At 42.5% G+C, this 20478-nt stretch overlaps 1 protein-coding gene across 1 annotated transcript in view; it reads right to left on the reverse strand.

Annotated features, from left to right (window-relative positions):
- cpa (F-actin-capping protein subunit alpha) overlaps nt 1–20478 on the reverse strand; it is a 32746-nt gene that overhangs the window by 782 nt on the left and 11486 nt on the right. Inside the window, 3 exon segments of the mRNA XM_045746659.2 lie at nt 10779–10957; nt 17926–17973; nt 17975–18150. Coding sequence (XP_045602615.2) covers nt 10779–10957; nt 17926–17973; nt 17975–18150 — 403 coding nt within the window.

Here is a 20478-nt window from a genome sequence, read left to right on the forward strand (position 1 = left end):
AGACGCATGCATGGATTGCTGCATGTGATATGAGGAGAATAAAAAGGGAATAAGAAGCTGGGAGAGGTGAGTGATTTTAAGGAGAAAATAGTGCACATGCTTAAGTTTATGGGAGACAAAAATTAAAAAATTAAGAACAAATGGAATGGAGTAGAGCTATTAGAGCAGGAGTGTTAATGTAAAAAGGAACAGGAATGTATTTTAAACCATTAGCTGTGGCACATTCTGAAACCTGCATTATGTATTACTGCATTTTGGCATTATTTATTACATCGAGTCTCTATTACTATCTAAGCTCGGTAATCGGAACCATATAGGGACCAAGGTGGTGCTGCTGTTGCCTAGGAGGCACAACAACAGCCACTGAGGCCACACCTGCCCATCGGGGAATCAAACAGGCAAAGCGCAGGCTCCTGCACAATCAGACGAGCAACCTTCAAGACACCCGGGGCCAACCCAACACCAACGGCAGAGCAGCAGCAGGGACAAGGGCCATTGGAGGAAGAGAAAGTGACGCCGACCAAGAGCCCCCCCCCCCCACCTTGGGCCCAGCCAAGTCCGAACCCAGGACGGGACCAACTCAAGAGTTCTGCCAGTACCCAGGAACACAAACCTGGTGAGCCAGGAAAGAACCAGATTCCTGGCAAGCAAACACATACCTAGAGCATACCTGGAGAGGGTTTCGGGAGTTGATACCTGCTTGATGGGGTTCTGGGAGTTGTTCTACTCCCCAAGCCCGGCCCGAGGCCAGGCTTGACTTGTGATAACTTGGTCCAACAGGCTGTTGGAGCAGCCTGGTGGTCTACACATACATTACAACCTGGTTGGTCCAGCATTTCTAACAAAAACTTAACAAAATGCATCTTGAAGGCATCCACCTTTGTTCTGGCAATATTTCTAATGCTTGTTGGGAGAGTATTGAACAGCTGTGGACCCCTGAGGTTCAAACAGTGTTCTCTGATTGTGCATATGACACCTCTACTACTCACTGGTTCTATTCTGCTTTTCCTTCCATATTTTTCATGCCAGTATGTTGTTCTAATGTGCAAATTTGGGACCTGGCCTGCCAATATTTTCCATGTATATATTATTTGATACTGTTCTTGTCTGAACAAATCCACAAGGGCCGTGATGAGGGTTCAAACTTACACCCAGGATGACCCCAGACACTGGTGTAAGTTCGAACCCTCATCTTCTATTTGTTCATTTGATGCATCACGCTATTGTGATTTCTGTGTGTATTGAAGTGAGGGCGAAGAGGTAGAACAGCTTGTTGGCAGAGCCTGAGTGCATGGGGGGGGGAATTGTGTAAAACCCTGGTTTGTGTCTCGGAGAGGCTGCAGGATCCGTGTGAAGTCAGTGGAATTCCTGGTTGCAATTCTTTTGACCATGTCGTGGCCTGGTCAACTAAGGCAGTGTCTGGGATCGTCTTGGGCGTAAGTTTGAACCGTCATCAAGGACCTTGTGAATTTATTCATTTGATGCATCACGGTATTGTGTTTTCTGCATATTTCTTGTCTCATTTCCAGAGTACATTTTGAGAGCTTTGAGACAGTACCTATAATTTTGTTGTTTTATAAGTAATTATCAAAAAGAAGGCACCAAGCCGGGAAGGCTATGTAGCACCATCAAATGTGCAGAATAATCATAGGGTGCTAAATATCACTAAGGATGCCAATATGAGAACAGAAACACACAAGGTGAACGATATCAAAAGTGTCTGATTCACCAAGAATTCTATCAAGGAGACAAGTGACCTCGAGGGACGTTTGGGAAGCAAGACACACGCTCGTCCTGGAAGTCAGGACAGTCAACAAGGATATGCACGACTGTAAGAGGGACAAGGCAGTTTGGACAATAAGGAGCAGGGCGGTGCTCCATTAAGTGTTCGTGAGTTTAGTGTGTATGGCCAATATGAGAACAGAAACACACAAGGTGAACGATTCAAAAGTGTCTGATTCACCAAGAATTCTATCAAGGGGACAAGTGACCTCGAGGGACGTTTGGGAAGCAAGACACACACTCGTCCTGGAAGTCAGGACAGTCAACAAGGATATGCACGACTGTAAGAGGGACAAGGCAGTTTGGACAATAAGGAGCAGGGCAGTGCTCCATTAAGTGTCCATGAGTTTAGTGTGTATGGCCAATATGCAACCTCGGTTACAGCCATTTTCCACCGCCGGTTATGGTGGTAGGAGAAAGGCCGAGGGGATACACTTTAGAGCACGCAGTTTGTTATACCTGCTTGATGGGGTTCTTAGAAATTCTTCTATTCCCCAAGCCCGGCCTGAGGCCGGGCTTGACTTGTGAGAGTTTACACCAGGCTGTTGCTTGGAGAGGCTCGCAGGCCCACATACCCACCACAGCCTGGTTGGTCCGGCACTTTTTTTTTTTAGAAAACAGTCTAGTTTTCTCTTGAAGATGTCCATGGTTGTTCCGGCAATATTTCTTATAGTCGCTGGTAGGACGTTGAACAACCACGGACCTCTGATGTTTATACAGTGTTCTCTGTGCCTCTGCTCTTCACTGGTTCTATTCTGCATTTTCTTTTATATCGTTCACTCCAGTATGTTGTTATTTTACTGTGTAGATTTGGGACCTGGCCCTCCAGTATTTTCCATGTGTATATTATTTGGTATCTCTCTTGTCTCCTTTCTAGTGAGTACATTTGGAGAGCTGTGAGACGATCACAATAATTTAGGTGCTTTATCGCATCTATGCGTGCCGTATATGTTCTCTATATTCCCTCTATTTCAGCAATCTCTCGTGCTCTGAAGGGGAAAGTGAATACTGAGCAGTACTCAGACGGGACAACACAAGTGATTTGCAGAGTACAACCATTTGTGGTGGGATCCCTGGATTTGAAGGTTCTCGTAATTCATCCTATCATTTTTCTGGCTGACGCAATATTTGCTTGGTTGTGCTCCCTAAACGATAGGTCGTCGGACATCATTATTCCCAAATCCTTGACATGTTGTTTTCCTACTATGGGCAGATTCGATTGTGTTTTGTACCCTGTATTATATTTCAGATCCTCATTTTTGAGGTACCTGAGTACCTGGAATTTATCACCATTAAACATCATGTTATTTTCTGCTGCCCAATAGAAAACTTTGTTAATATCTGCTTGTAGTTTTTCAATGTCTTCAGCAGAGGTCATTTTCATGCTGATTTTTGTGTCATCTGCAAAGGATGACACAAAGCTGTGACTTGTATTTTTGTCTATACTGTATCTGATATAAGAATAAGGAACAGCAGTGGTGCAAGGACTGTACCTTGAGGTACAGAGCTTTTAACTGCGCCTGGACTCAATTTTATTTGATTGACTGTTACTCTTTGTGTCCTGTTCGACAGGAAATTGAGTATCCAGCATCCTACTTTAGAAAAGTTAAAGTTAACACTTTCGTCCGGGCATGACGCAATGCTGTGTCGTCAGTTTACTGTCGGTAGTCTCGGGGATGACGCAATGCTGCGTTGTCAACTAAAATAATCACCAAAAATCAGGTTTTTATCCGATTTTTGGGGGACTGGTTTTAAAATGCGCGCCTATCGTGATGGAACAACCTCAGTGCAGCAGGTAACTGTCAACAAGCCGAATGCAACCTGTGACTACAATACAAACATGAAAGGTGTTGATCACTTTGACCAAATGATCTAATATTATCACTTCACAAATAAAAACTCACAAATGGACAAGGAAAATGACCTTCTATTTCGTGCAAATGGCTATCTACAATGCTTATGTGATGTACAACTACTACACAACAGATAGAAGGACTCCACTAAACATTTGTGGGCAGGAATTGGGAGTGTAGCTGGAAGGCGTCTGGGCGCTCACTTGCGGTTAACGCGTGGCCCGTCTTCAACTCGTCGGCGGGTGGAGTGTGACCAGGTTTTTAATTTTATATGCTAATATTCCTCTAGAGCATTTTATTGCGAACCTATTGAGACCAAAATGAAAGACCTAGGACGAAAATTGAGGTGACCAGAGTGAAAAGAGTGAACACATTTTATCGCTTTTGCGCGCTCCTTGGTAACTCGTTCGCACTTTCTCTGTTTGCTGCGGGTAATTAGCCGGGCTTTTGGAGTTTATATGCATTTAGTGCTGTAGAGAATTCTATTGCAAACACAATGATACCAAATTTAATCTCGTAGGAAGAATTAAGGTGACAAAGTTGAAGAGAGTATACACTTTTCAGAATTACCGCGTGCTCTCGTGAAACGCTGGGACCCAAATTGCATAGTTGAGGGGTGGCGCGGCGGGTGCGCCAAAGTGTTAAGAAAAAATAAACCCAAAATAATACATAATATAGGGAGAATTATAATGATTTATGGGACATATTTAGGGTATACTTTATTTAAGTGAAAAAACTCTAATATTGTCCCTAATCATCAAAACAACCTAAAGAGAGAAAGAAAATATAGTTTGAAATCAGATAAAAAATCAGAAAAAAAAAATGAAAAGTTCCAAGTTTTGCAAGTTGTTACTGATATATTTGTTGACCATTTCATTCTATCTTCACATAGTTATGAAAACATTTACATTCTCCAGGATGTAAACGTTACAACAAAATCACATAATAAACAAAAGAGATAAATAATAAAATCTTTAAAATTCCCCTAAAAAAATATTTTTGGGACATTGATGAAAGTAACATATATCAACATTGAACAATGTATTTATATATATAACAAATAGGTCATATTAACATAGTTATTCATTATTATTTGTGTTGTTATGTATTACTCAGCAATGATATAAAGGCACCAACTGTATACCCACTTTGTGGACACTTCTTACTACTACTATTCTTCTTCTTTGAGCGTCGGACAGGTTATCTTGAGATGATTTCGGGGCTTTAGTGTCCCGCGGCCCGGTCCTCGACCAGGCCTCCACCCCCAGGAAGCAGCCCGTGACAGCTGACTAACTCCCAGGTACCTATTTACTGCTAGGTAACGGGCATTCAGGGTGAAAGAAACTTTGCCCATTTGTTTCTGCCTCGTGCGGGAATCGAACCCGCGCCACAGAATTACGAGTCCTGCGCGCTATCCACCGGGCTACAGGTGCTTGTATCTCTTTATTACTGCATTACCCTTCAGTTCCAGTTATTAGGAGCTGTTCTCCTTATCAACAAAACGTTTTTATTTTTAACAAATTCGTCTAAAATCAATTTCTGAAAATAATTTGATGACATTTTCATGACACTGAAGCCAATAAGTTGGAGATTTGTTTATTTTCAAGTATTTTTTACATAATTCGAATATTTTTCGCTACCGGGCCCCCAATATTTGCGGTAATATGCGCTGTCTAAGGGTTAAAGAGACATCAATATGGCTGGGAACCCAGCAAAACTCCACTGTCTTAAATCTACTGGAGATAAGCAACAGCCAATGTTGAATCTCGACGACCACTGGATGATTGGATTAAAGGAGTTCAGAGCCATGAGAGAGTCAACTACAACCACAAAAGTGGATTGACAGCGAGAAAGCAGTAGACGAAGAGCAGAGAATAACAAAGTTCTGCCGTGAAGATGCTAGTCTCTGGAGGCAGGCGACACATATAGGAGTGGTCAGGAAAAACAACAGAGTAGCCAACACCATCTGCAGACTTCGACCCATCGGTGAAGACAGAAATGGAGTGGGAGTGTGAAGAAAAGTGTTCAAGGAAGAGACGTTTCAGAACTGTAGGAGGGGTAAAAGCTTTAGTCACGTGGGTCAGGATTTTTACAAAATTTAGGAAGGGGAACTCTGTATGTGGGAAAGGATGAAACAACACAAGGAGAAATATTGGTAACACTAACCAAAAGATAATTTTGTAGGAGAGAAAATTGGACAGAAAGAGGGGAACGGACTACAGGAAGGGTAAAAGTCAAAGCATGACACAGGCGAGATTGAGGGTGTTGTAAGGACGAAAGGACTACCTTGTGAAAACCCTGTCTTCGCAAGGTAGCAAAGACAGTAACGATCACGGCAGTCCTGGAAAGACAGTAAGCTAGTTTCAACATGCAAGCTGAGGGTAGGAGTCGAACGAAAGGCACCAGAACTCAGGCGCAACTTAGTATGGTGCAGAGCATCAAGATGGCGAAAAGTAGGAGAAAAGCAGACGAGTAAGCAGAGCAACCATAATCGAGTTTAGACAGTACGAGAGAGGAATGTAAAGAGAGGAGCAGGCTGCTATCCGCTCCCCAAGAAGTATGGGACAAAACCTTAAGGCCTTAGAGCATTTAACTCGGAGGTAAGAGAAATGGGGTTAACCAAGACAAACGAGTGTTAAAGAGTAGCCCCAAAAGCTTAGCAGAATCTTTGTATACAAGGGGATGACCATAAAGCGACAAAGAGGGACGAAGAACGACCTGTTTCTGAGTAAAAGTCATAGCACAAGTCTTGATTGCAGAGAACTTGAAGCCATGAATGGTGACCCAAGACTACATGGCATGAATAGCAACTTGAAGCCGCCGTTGAAGGAGAGGTGAATCATCACCTCAACAGCAAAGGGTAAGATCATCAACACAGAGAGCGGAGAAGATGCCAGAAGGAAGGAAAGAAGACCATTGAGGGCAACCAGAAAGAGAGTAGTGCTCAGAACACTACCTTGGGGTACACCCTTGTGCTGCCAAAAAGAGGCAGAGAGTGTGGTACCAAGATTCGCTCTAAAGGTATGATGGGAGAGGAAGCTTTGTAGGAAGAGAGGGAGATTACGGCGAAGGCCAAAAGAATGATGTTGGGACAGAATATGGTATCTTCAGGGTGTCATCATAAGCCTTTTCCAGGTCAAAAAGGACAGCAACAACGGAGGTCTTCGCAGCAAAAGCAGTACGAATACAGACCTCCAAGTTCACCAGACATCAGTTGTGTGCGGCACTTGCGAAAACCAAATTGAGAAGGAGAGAGGTGGTGATAGTGTTCAAAGAACCACATCAGACAAACACCGACCATACGTTCAAAGAGTTTGCAGACACAACTATGAGGGCAATAGGGTGGAAGTCCTTACGGGGATGTCCCCAGAAATCCCGTTTTCTGAATAGGAAGTACAACAACGTCGATCCAGTCCTCAGGAACTGACGACGACTCCCAGACCCAGTTATACAAATTCGGTATATACTGACACACGCATGGAGGGAGATGGCGAAACATTTCATAACGAGTGTCATATGAGCCCACGGCTGCAATAGAACCGCAGAGGGCCAAAGCAGACTGAAGTTCAGAGAGAAATAAGGGATCATTACAGGGAAGTCGGAGATGATTGCGGAAATCTAAGGGATGAGATTCAAGAACAGGCTTATGAAGGAAGGAAGAATTGAGCAAGATGAGAACCAGAGCTAACAGTCGGAAAGTGGGAACTCAGTTTGGTTGTGACCGTCACTGGATTCGCCACAAGAGTACCACGGAGATGAAGGACTGGCGAGACATCTGGAACAAACTCACCCGCTATCTTAAGGATTTTCTTCCAGATCTGCGGCAGAGGAGTATCGGACGTAATGGTGGAGACATAAGATTTCCAACTCTCACATTTAGCTGTACGGATGGCCCTACGGGCCACCGCACTAGCCTTCCGAAACAAAATAAAAGAATCAGCCGTCTGCCGGCGTCGGTGTTTCTTCCAGGCTGCATGCTTATAGCGGACAGCTCGAGCACAGTTCATATTTCACCAGGGAACGCACTTCTGCGTGCTGCAGGATGTAGAGCGAGGAATAGAGTGGAAGGCAGCGTCGAAGACGGTGTCATGAAAAAGGAGGAAAGCGCGAGGAAGAGACAGAATGGAGAGGTCAGAGAGAGTAGCATGGAGAGTGAAAAAAGGTTCCAGCCAGTCTTGGCAAACTGCCAACTAGGGAAGGAGAGGGGAGGGTGAGAAGAGAAAAAGGTAACAAGGATGAGGAAATGGTCACTGTTATGGAGGTCATCAAGAACCCGCCACGTGAAATCTAAGTAAAGAGACATCGAGCAGAAAGAAAGATCAATACAGTAAAGGGTGCGAGTTCGGGAGTCCACATGAATGGGTTCACCAGAATTCACCCGATTCAAAAACAATCCTGGATGGAAGGGGCCACCGCAAAACGAGCAAAGGACAGAAAAGAAAGAACCCAATCTAAGGACTAGGCAGGTTCATGTGGCGCATGATCAGGCAGGTGAAACAAAACACAAGAAAGCTTACAAAATGAGGGCGGAAGAAATGTCAGGCCTGAATGTGAGCAGATGCAGCTCCGCAAATGCTACACAATAGGAAGTGACAGTATTTGGCGTAAGACATCAATCGAGGAACAGCCAAAAAAGAACGGGCAAAACAATCCAGTCGAAAACAGAAGGATATTTCGCTCCCTTTGAAAACGAAGGGAAAGAATATGGTGAAAAGACTGCCAAGAAACCTCATACTGTCGCTGAGAAAAAGACTGCAGGTGGGACACCATCAAATCAGCCACCTGTTCACCATACAAATAGCAAGAAATATGCATAAAAAGGTCCAGACGCATAATGCAGAAGAGAAGGTCAAACCACCCAGGTACGTTACTCTCCAAAACGGGAGCCGCAGAAAGACACTCGGGTTCAGACACCAAGCAAACAGCCCATCAAAGCAAGAATCCAGAAGAATTACTTTCCTTCTGTAAGACTACAGCTGTGCCAGCATGTGCAACAACAGCCAGATCGGGATAAAAAGTTAAATGCACTGTCACCTCAACCAGTCCAGCCAAAACGCATCTATGGCAAAAACCTAGTAGATGGGGAACGGCGCTGCATAAAGAGGCAGACGCCGAGACCACGCCAACGTGAAGAGATCTTTGCCGTGCTTCCAAACGACCAGCAAAGCAAGAGGAAGGAATCGGCAATGACAGTCCATTCCGGAAAGAGGAAAGCAGCAGGACAGACTGACAGTCAGGATGTTGGACACACCCTGAACGTGAATGGCCCAGAGATTCAAAACCTGAGAACTCGACAGAAGAGTTACCCGACGTGATTAGCACCAAAGAGCCATCGATTGAAGAAATCCCCTTCTTCTTTCCTAGTTGAGGCAATGAACCACGGAGGAACAGTCCAAATGGAACCTGATCACAGAGCCCGGAGGAATCCGAACTCACTCGGCACCTGCTGCACAGCCACAAACTCTTGCATAATACTGTGCGCCTGATGAATTGGAAGGTGCCAAAGACCTTGGCTGGACTGGTGAGCACTAGTCACAAAACCAACAGCCATGAATACATCAAGCGAGGGAAGAGGAAAACACCATAGCACTGATCCTGGAAAAATCCCAAGAGGACGCTGGCAATACAGCAATCAGCGCACAGAAACCGGAGGACGATCCCAGCGATCACAAGTGGTGAAAGGAGCTGCCCGAAGATACGAGAACAGCCTCTGAAGCCAGACCCTGCTTAAAGAGAAACCCAGAAGGGCAAGGGTTCAGGCTCCAGCACAAAAACTTGAGCAACTGCCGAGTCACCCGGCAGCTCCCCATTAATATCAATAGATGGCAGGACTGCAGCAAGAGCAAGACCACAGGAGGCAGGGAAAGCAATGCCCACCAATAATCCCAAGGTAAGCCCAACCAGGTCTGAACCTAGAAAACTAACTAGGACTTCCGCCAGTTCACCAAGAATATGAACCAGGCGAACTGTAAAAGAACCAGATCCCTGGTTAGCAGACAAGCGGACCGGCCGGGGACCCAAACCAACCAGCTGTCAAGGTAGTCGAACACGTGAAAACCTAAGAAACAAAGATCAGCCACCACAACCCGAGTTAACCGAATCTTTACATATGCGAAATCAAAAGCAAAAACCACTGCCAGTATTGGACCTATTTGTACGAGTGAAGGTACATACACTGAGGATGACAAAGAAATTAGTGAAATCCTAAAATAAGCAGTATGAGGACATGTTTAGCACTCCAAGTGCAATGCATACACATACATAACCCTAAAATATTAAAGTTCACTAAATACAAGCGTGTAGGCGAGATTAGAGCCCAAATTTCCGAGAATGACGCAGACACAAAGACTGTTGAGGATTGTCCACTAACCATGTTGTTCAGTGCTTCCTCCACAGCACCAAGTCATTAAAAATACAATATAAAGGAATAATATGTTAACAATTGTTAGTTTTGTAGATGTCAGTGACTTGTGTAAGTTGGAGAGGAATTGGGTGTATGTTGTGGTGGACTTAGTTGGAGGCAGGTGTGTGGTCATCGGGTCTGACACATCCACCAACTGGTCCCTGGCAAGTGACCGACAACTGTTACGTTCACCTGTAAAGACGGCTCTAGACACTTCACCCAACGTCAAGCATGAGACAATTTCTGATTGACTTCGCGTGGCAACCACAGATACTGATGAAGCAACTGAGGACGTTGGGGTGACAAGAGGTGTTTGTGTGGCTCTAGGCAATGTGAAAGCACATACTAATATAAAAAAAGTTCACCCATTTTAAAAACTCTCGTGATTATTCTTTATAACTTCATTCATAAATACACATACCACACAAAAATACAGTCAAATCCTTTCTTCACTGCAGTAAAGCTGCGTATACAAGTACTTACCAGTTTGCAGGTGATGAGTCACAATAACGTGGCTGAAGTATGTTGACCAGACCACACACTAGAAGTTGAAGGGACGACGACGTTTCGGTCCGTCCTGGACCATTCTCAATCGACTTGAGAATGGTCCAGGATGGACCGAAACGTCGTCGTCCCTTCAACTTCTAGTGTGTGGTCTGGTCTACTTACCAGCTTATAACAAGGCAAGCCAGAGGGAAAGTCACAAATCTACTAGTAACAACAACATGCAACCTGCTTACCAATAATTTTTAGGTTGAAATTGGTGATCTTCTATGCACATGGTTAGTGTTACTGCCGAGCCCTGTGCCCTGGCGTACACAGCACACACGCCGTGGGGGTAGTGGTCATTGGTATACTGCATTAATTGTGTCTCTACTGCACTCCTCCAGCTTTCTGTGGTTGGGTCACTCTCCCACGCCTGAACACACCGAACAAGTCTTATTACACATTTTAGGCCTTCTAATTCAACATTATTTCTCATAATATACAATATTATATTTATTATATTATATATATATATATATATATATATATATATATATATATATATATATATATATATATATATATATATATATATATATATATATATGTCGTACCTAGTAGCCAGAACGCACTTCTCTGCCTACTTTGCAAGGCCCGATTTGCCTAATAAGCCAAGTTTTCATGAACTAATTGTTTTTCGACGACCTAACCTACCTAACCTAACCTAACCTAGCTTTTTCGGCTACCTAACCTAACCTAACCTATAAGATAGGTTAGGTTAGGTAGGGTTGGTTAGGTTCGGTCATATATCTACGTTAATTTTAACTCCAATAAAAATAAATTGACCTCATACATAATGAAATGGGTAGCTTTATCATTTCATAAGAAAAAAATTAGAGAAAATATATTAATTCAGGAAAACTTGGCTTATTAGGCAAATCGGGCCTTGCATAATAGGCTGAGAAGTGCATTCTGGCTACTAGGTACGACATATATATATATATATATATATATATATATATATATATATATATGTCGTACCTAGTAGCCAGAACGCACTTCTCAGCCTACTATGCAAGGCCCGATTTGCCTAATAAGCCAAGTTTTCCTGAATTAATATATTTTTTCAAATTTTTTTCTTATGAAATGATAAAGCTACCCATTTCATTATGTATAAGGTCAATTTTTTTTTATTGGAGTTAAAATTAACATAGATATATGACCAAACCTAACCAACCCTACCTAACCTAACCTAATCTATCTTTATAGGTTAGGTTAGGTTAGGTAGCCGAAAAAGTTAGGTTAGGTTAGGTTAGGTAGGTTAGGTCGTCGAAAAACAATTAAATCATGAAAACTTGGCTTATTAGGCAAATCGGGCCTTGCAAAGTAGGCAGAGAAGTGCGTTCTGGCTACTAGGTACGACATATATATATATATATATATATATATATATATATATATATATATATATATATATATATATATATATATATATATATATATATATATATATATATATATATATATATTATATATATATATATATATTATATATATATATATATTATATATATATATATATATATTATAATATATATATTATATATATATATATATATATATATATATATATATATATATATATATATATATATATATATATATATATTATCTACCTATCTATCTGTATATTTTTACAGTTACCGTAATTATTAAAAAAGGCACCAAGCCAGGATGAATTTGTAGCATAAATTTATAAAATAGTCTATTTATTTACATAATTCAGTACTCGGGAAAAATGACAAGGCCATTCAAATACATGCAAGTAGAGAATAAGCAATTTGGCAAATATTTTCCCTGAAGACATAACTAATACAACATGAACATAATGAACGCAAACAAGTCACAAAAGAAACACCCAAGTTGGGTATACCAGTTGGTTAGTTTTTCACCCATTAGCTACTCACTATTAACAATATTACCAGTAATTCAAATTATAATCATCTAATACATAATAAATCTCGAAGGTCTATTTGATCAAAAAATATAAAATGTGTTATTCAATTAATGATAAAAGGTGATACGTGAATAATCATTTAGCATGTAGTCCATACTTAGTATGCTAGCTAAATATTCCTTCAGTGAACACGTGGAATAAGCTTGAAAAGAGGAAACAGAGGCTCCTCCAATCACAGCTTCAGATGCAGAGAAGCTATGGCACAACCCGAGAGGGTTGGCAGATGTTACACAGACAACCAATAGGCAAGGATATGCAAACAGAAACATCATGGACAACTCACATAGAGGAGACTAATAAAGAACTAGAAAAGTACAAAGAGAAAATTAAAGAGACATATGCACAAGTTGTAAAGAGAGACGATCAAAGCAATTTGGTATAGATATAGATTTCTCAGTGAGAGAAATAGAATGATGTTTGCCTCACATCTATAGCTAAAATGGTTCTGGAGATATGCAATCTTGAATTTTGAAGAAAAAACAAGAAAAAAACAGCGTTGAATGTAATGAAATGCCATTTTCTGCGTGAGCCCCGGAGGGTTCCTGAAGCTATCCGCTCGGTATGTGCTTTATTAGTTTAGGGTCATCAGTCACAGTAGTTCTTATCCCAACCAGGAACCACGAGCCACAACCTGGTCCCCTCAGAGAGGCACTGGGAGCAATGGCCTATGAGCACTTTACATTTAAAGGATGTCATAATTGCCATCGACCAGGAAAGGACCCAGAAAGGTAGGTGAATCAAAACAAACCACTGTCTGGTTAACCTGTGCAATCTACATTCCAAAAGATCAAAATAACTCCCCTAGAAAGAAACCAAACATGCAAACCTTCATGCGACTAACACTTCCACTCATTAGTGCTACCCCGTCACTCCCAGAGGAGAGGAGCCGGCAGCCCATCACTCCAGTTTTTGAACGACGAAAAACCGCCGACCGAAGGAGGGAGGGTGTCAGGGATCCTCCGGGGCTCACACAGAAAATGGCGTTTAATTACATTTAATAATGCTGGGTTTTCTGTGGAAGTCAGCTCCCTGCAGCTAACTACCCAAAGATAAGTAAAAGGAGGGACTTACCTTCTTTACTCCCCCTTAAAGAGACTTTAAGGGGCCTGACAGCTGAGTGGACAGCGCTTGGGAATTGTAGTCCTGAGGTTCCTGGTTCGATCCCCGGTGGAGGTGGCAACAAATGTGCAGTTTCTTTTACCCTGATGCACCTGTTCATCTAGCAGTAAATAGGTACCTGAGAGGTAGGCAGCTGCTATGTGCTGCTTTCTAGGGGTGTGTAACAAAAAGGAGGCCTGGTCGAGGACTGGGCCGTGGGGACGCTAAGCCCCAAAATCCTCTCGAGATAACTTCAAGATACCCGAGAGGCGGCAGCACCGCATATCGGACAGCGAAGAAGAGACAAACACCATGAACAACAGGTGCTCCAAACCCCACACAGTCGGGAAGGAACTGGAACGTTCACTAGATACCTGGCGGCCACGACCCTGTTTGACCTACAAAACCCACGCGATTGAATGTCAACCTAAGACATGTTGCCAAAAACCGCTACAAGAGCAGCATACTTCCAAACATCAAGGGCACGAGGGTAAACCGCTGGCTGGCTGGACTTTATGACACTGCGAGCACACTGCGGCCATTCTGAGACACACAAGCCCAGGAACAGGGAGCCAGAGAAAACCGAATCCCTCAAAGAGCATCCACCGTCACAGAACCAGTGGCCCCCCCCCCCCAAGTAACAGCATAAAGCCGCCATCGTACACAGAACTTTATGCACCCCGGCCTAACCAACCAAGCATCCACAACCAACTGACCCCTCCGGAAGCCCGCCATCTCAATCTATGCCAGAAAAGAAGGAGAAGGCTGCAAACGAAAAAAACGACCATCTGGACCAAATGAACAGAACCCCCGGCATTGAAAGAGAGCACGAAGCTCTCCAACCCAACCCCCAGACGCCAAGGCCAACAAAAACATGGCGTTCCAAAAGCAATCCCTAACCGAAGGGGCAAGTGAGAAGAAGAAAGGAAAGAAAGAACATGGTCTAAATACCAAGAAGGCTCAGGCGGCACATGAGCAGGCCAGAGCAAAGCGGAAGCAACATCCACCCCGAATGCAAGCTGGAGCGGCTCCACCAATGCCATGCGATAAGAAGTGACAGTATTAGGCATGAGATGGCGATTCAGAAAAAGGCAAGAGAGAAAGGACAAAATAACCCAGTCCGAGATCGACGAAAACCTTCGAAGAGAAAGAAAGTGATGGAAAGACCACCAAGACACTACAAACTGTATGCTTTGAAGAAAACCACATGTGGGACACAAAGAAGCCACCTGATCACCATATAAATGGCGATACACACACATGTTAAGAGGACCTGATGCCTAGTACGGAGCAGTTAAGGTAAACCAGCGAGGTACCTCACTGGCTCGACCTGCTGCAAGTAGCGGAGCCCTGAAAAAACACCTGGATTCAGGCACCGAGTAAGCAGTACCTGAAACCAAGGCAAGGCCGGCCACCAAGGACCCAGAAGGAATCATCCTACTCCGATAGGCTTTCAAGTGAGCTAGGACCTGGAGTAACAGTTGGATTGGGGGAAAAGATGTATAGGAACCCCCACCTCAACCAGTCCTGCTGAAAAGCATCTATCGCGATGACCTCACTGTTGGGGAATGGCACCACGTACAATGGGAGACGCCATGGAGGAAAATTCAGCAAATTCTATTTCAATAATAAACAGATAAACTGGGAGCAAATAAACCAAGACCTCAACAGAAATATGCTGGGAAGAACAACTAGAAAATGCAAACCAGAACCAGTGCCTAGAAAAAATAAGCTCAGTAGCACTAGAAATATGTTGAAACCACATACCCAAGAAAAAAGAGAAGAGATGCATATTGAAACATGAACGGTGTTACCTCTTTTGGCGAAGAAAACGAATCAGGGAACAACTTAATGAGTCGCACCCTATCTCAAGAATGACGACGAAGACTAGGTAGAGAAATAGAAACGATTGAACTAAAGCTACAAGAATCATACAAAATCCAGGAGAGGCAGAGAGATGCTCAAAGGCCATTAGTTTAATGGAGAAAAATCCAAATATTTTTTCGCCTATGTAAAATCAAGATAAAAAAACACATCTGGTATCGGGCCCCTGCGAAAGGGGAGATGGAACGTTCACTGATGACAACAAAGAAATGAGCAAAATACTGTACATTACTGAGAAATCAGTACACGACTGTTTTCAGCGAGCCACTAAAGCACACTGAAGATTGATAATCCAAATGAATTTTTCATGGATGTGATACCAACATCAAATCATGTATCAGATGTCACCCTAACCCAAACTAGATTTTGAAGAAGCCATAGACAGAATGCCTATGCACTCTGCACCAGGCCCTGATTCTTCAAACCCTATATATTCATCAAGAACTGTAAAAACCACTATCACAGCCCTTCACATTGTTTGGAGGACGAGCCTAGATACTGGCGTTATCCCTGACATACTAAAAAACAGCAGAGATAGCACCACTCCATAAAGGAGTGCTGCTAAGGCAAATAATTACAGACCAAAAGCACTAACATCACACATCATACTTGAAAGAGTGCTAAGAAGTAAGATCACAAAATACATGGACTCACAGCATCTCCATAACACCACTATGACATAGCATTAGATGTCAAGGAAAGACAAACAAAAGGCTGATGTAATTTACACAGATTTCGCAAAAGCCTTTGACAAATGTGACCATCGTATTAATGCACACAAAAATGCGTTTAAAGGAATTACCGGAAAAATAGGCAGATGGGTCTACAATTTCCTGACTAACAGAAACCAATGTATAACAGTCAACAAAATATAATCTGGTCCATCAACCGTGAAGAGCTCAGTCCCTAAGGCTACTGTGCTTGCTCCAGACTTTTTCTCATCCTCATATCGGACACAGACAATGACACAATCTATAGTACTGTATCATCCTTTGCAGATTACACTAGGATTTTTATGAGTAGACAACATAGAGGACACATCAAACCTCCAATCAGATGTAAATCAGGTCTTTCTATGGGCTGAAGAAAATAATATGGTGTTTAATGAAGTTGCAGCTCCTGCGCTACGGAAAAAAAATGAAAATATAAAAAACGGAAACCACGTACAAAACACAGTCAAATCAAAACATAGAACGAAAAGGCAATGTAAAGGATTTGGGTGTACTCATGTCGGAAGACCTTACCTTTAAAGAACACAATAAAGTAGCTTTCACATCTACAAGAAAAATGACAGGTTGGATAACAAGAACCTTTCAAACCAGAGATACTATAGAGATGACACTTTTCAAGACACTAGTAGTCTCTAGAGTGGAGTACTGCTGCACAATAACAGCCCCTTCAAAGTTGGAGAAATTGCTGACCTGGAAAGCGTGCAGAGATCCTTTACTGCTAGAATCCACTCAGTAAAACATCTAAACTATTGGGAGTGACTAAAATGCCTAAATCTGTATTCTATTGAGCGCAGGCGGGAGAGATAATAATTTACACGTGGAGAATTGTAGCGGGGCTGGTCTCAAACCAGTACAGAAATACCTTTTTCCCGGTACCAGTAATACCAGAAATACCAGTACAGAAAGGGAGCCGGTGGCTGAGCGGACAGAACACGGACCGCGTGATCCTGTGGTCCCGGGTTCGATCCCGGGCGCCGGCGAGAAACAATGGGCAGAGTTTCTTTCACCTTGATGCCCCTGTTACCTAGCAGTAAACAGGTACCTGGGTGTTAGTCAGCTGTCACGGGCTGCTTCCTGGGGGTGGAGGCCTGGTCGAGGACCGGGCCGCGGGGACACTAAGCCCCGAAATCATCTCAAGATAACCTCAAGGATAACACCACATGAGACCAGAAGGCATGAGTGGATGTGCAGAATACCCCGTTGAAAAAGCAGAGAGCAGCAATAGATACCCTGAGAGAGAGAACTCTATCAACATCAGAGGCCCAAGACTGTTCAACACGCTTCCACTACATATAAGGGCATAACTGGCCGACCCCTCACAGTGTTCAAGAGAGAACTCGATAAACACCTCCAAAGGATACCTGATCAACCAGGCTGTGACTCATACGTCAGGCTGCGAGCAGCCGCGTCCAACAGCCTGGTTGACCAGTCCTAGCAACGAAGAGGTTTGGGCGATGACCGGGCCACGGAGACACTAAGCCCTGAAACCATCTCAAGGTAACCAAAAGGTAAGCTAAGCATCTTAAACATCAGCACATATTAAACACTTACCATAACTGAAACATGAACACAGTAATGCATCAGAGCCTGAAATGTGCTAATACATCATTTAAATAATAAAATGTATTAAGAAAAGTGTGTGACAGAATCAGTAACCAAAACATAACAAACCTTCATATCTGTCGCTTCCTTGCGTAAGTGATCAAACTTGAAAGTGAGGCTTTGCTCTAGGGTCAAGGAAGCGACCACCGCCAAGGTCATTGTGTTCTGTGACAAGAGCATAGTGATTCTGTCCATCCAACCGCACTGGGGTCAGCTGGTCTTTATTGTATTCTGCAATCGCCCGAGCAACACCTTCCCGAAGCAGTGTGTCATTGTTGACGAGAGTTCGCACATCTGAAACCAAACAAGCTGGTTTAAATACTTAAAGAAGTGATTGGCAGTGCCAAGGTAAGTAGCTGAACTTTCCCAGATCTAAAAATAAGCAGAATAGTGTCGAGTGTAACAAAACAAAACAACAAAACTCTCGCGGGAAACACTGTGCGTATTAGTGGCTTTAGGCATTGTATGTACTAGCTCTATCTAGAAATCCAACATTATGTTTGTAACTCATCTTGTACGTATATACTTTTACCTGAATAAACATTTGATTTAATTTAATTTGAAAAGGCCTTCCTTTGGGATTGCATCAGTAGCTTCCTAGTTCATGTATGCTCTGGCCTTTACAGATTAGGCCAGACAACACCAGGTATTCAAGAATCTCATTGCTTACCAGTAACAAGGGTCTCTGCATTTCCTTTTTTTTTTTCCTTTTTTTATAGTGCTGTCTTTGTTCTCTTCTGCGCTAGACCTCTTTCTGGCTTTCCTTAAAGGAACATGTTTCACACAGACTTTATATGCTTCAGAAGTCAGTTGTTCTATTCCTTGTTTCTGTCCAATGGAACAGTTTCCCAAGTGAATGCGAAAGTTTTCTATATCTTTTCCCACTCTATCCTTTTATTTTTAAATTGAATTTACTGAATAACCCCTCTTGCTTGATCACTGTTTTAGGCCTATTACAAGTATTGATGTTAGTTTGCACCTCAATGAGCTTGTGATATGAATACAGTATGTGTATCTGTGATTGTAATGTCCCTGATAATGTCCTCATTGTTCGTGAAGATTAGATCTAGATTATTTTACTGTAGCACCTTGTGGCTCTTACCTGCTGGTTGAGTGAAAATTTGTCACAAAAATCGAAGTACTGTACAGTGGAATCGGTTGACAAATAATAAAAATTGACATTTTTTATTATGAATTTTACGAATTTATTATAAATTTTCGGTATACGAACTCAATTTCTTCGTAAAACTTGACTCGGTATTTGAGGTTCGCCTCGGTTCTCGAGTTTGTTGATACATGTATGGGTCGAGGAGTGTGTGGTTCTTCTGGGCACGGTCAAGGCACGCCTCAGTTTTACTAGGGTATCCCGCCTAGTGACGACTGCGCTTGAATTCTTCGTGAAGAATTTTATTGTTTTCTGAATTTTTGGTTTCTGATCATAGAAGTAATCATTGTATATTATGTCATGGGTCTTAGGAAAGTCAGTGGTAAGGTTCAACCTAAGAAAATAGTTGAGAGTAGAGGCAGTAGAGGATGTCCCTCCCCTCATTAAGAAAATGTGTGAAGTATGGGAAAGAACTGCAGTTTTGTTGGAAAAAATCACCTGATAAAGCTGTAGCATGTTGTTACATTAACACTATCACACAGAAGGCTCTTTAACTTTTCCCTCCTGCACCGAGCATTTCGCGCGACCGCGCGGCGACACTAAAATGTTTATACTCTTTTCGGTCTGCTGATCTTAATTTTCCATGTATGTATTAATTTTGGTATCATTTTGTTCGCAAGAGAATGCTCTAGAGGAATATATACAGTATATAAAATTTCACCGAAGCCGATGTGAGACCCGCACCAAATAAGAAACTATTGCGATCGTTAGCCGTGAGCACCAAACAGCGATGAAATGTTTATGCTCTTTTCAGGTTTGTCAACCCCAGAATTGTTCTACGTCGTTTATTTTGGTATCACTGTGATCGCAATAAAATTCCATATACTGACATATGAATACAAAGTACAAAACATGGGTGCACCCCACCCGCAAGACTGTGGGAAGTTGCCCAAGGGTTACCCGCTACCGCACGCCCAACTGCACATCGGCTACACCCTACTGAAAAGTTTATACTCTTTTCATGTTTTTGACCGTAATCTTCGATGTACGTGTTTCATTTTGGTATCAATGTGTTCTCAATGAAATGTTCTAGAGGGACATATGTATAACATGTCACCAAAGCTAACGTGATTGCCGGCAACGAATAAAAAACTAAGTCGTTTGTTTGCCGTGCACACCAAACAGGGCAAACATGTTGCTACTCTTTTCAGGTTTATCAAGTACAAACTTGTTCGACATCATTCTTTTTTGTATCACTGTGATCGCGATAAAATTTCCTACACAGACATATGCATATAAATTAGACAAAATGGGGGCGCATAACCCGCAACAACCCTAAAATCACCGAAGCCTTACCCGCTAGAGGACACTCATTGCCCCACACCCGCTACAACCCAATACACCAGACAAACACATACAGTTTGCTAACAGAAGTTTTTGTGCAACATTATTCATTGTGATATCAAATTATTCACAATAAAATGCTCTAAATAGAAAGACAAATATAAGCAATAACA

This window comes from Procambarus clarkii, chromosome 3 (genome assembly GCF_040958095.1).
Source record: "Procambarus clarkii isolate CNS0578487 chromosome 3, FALCON_Pclarkii_2.0, whole genome shotgun sequence".
Lineage (NCBI taxonomy): Eukaryota > Metazoa > Arthropoda > Malacostraca > Decapoda > Cambaridae > Procambarus > Procambarus clarkii.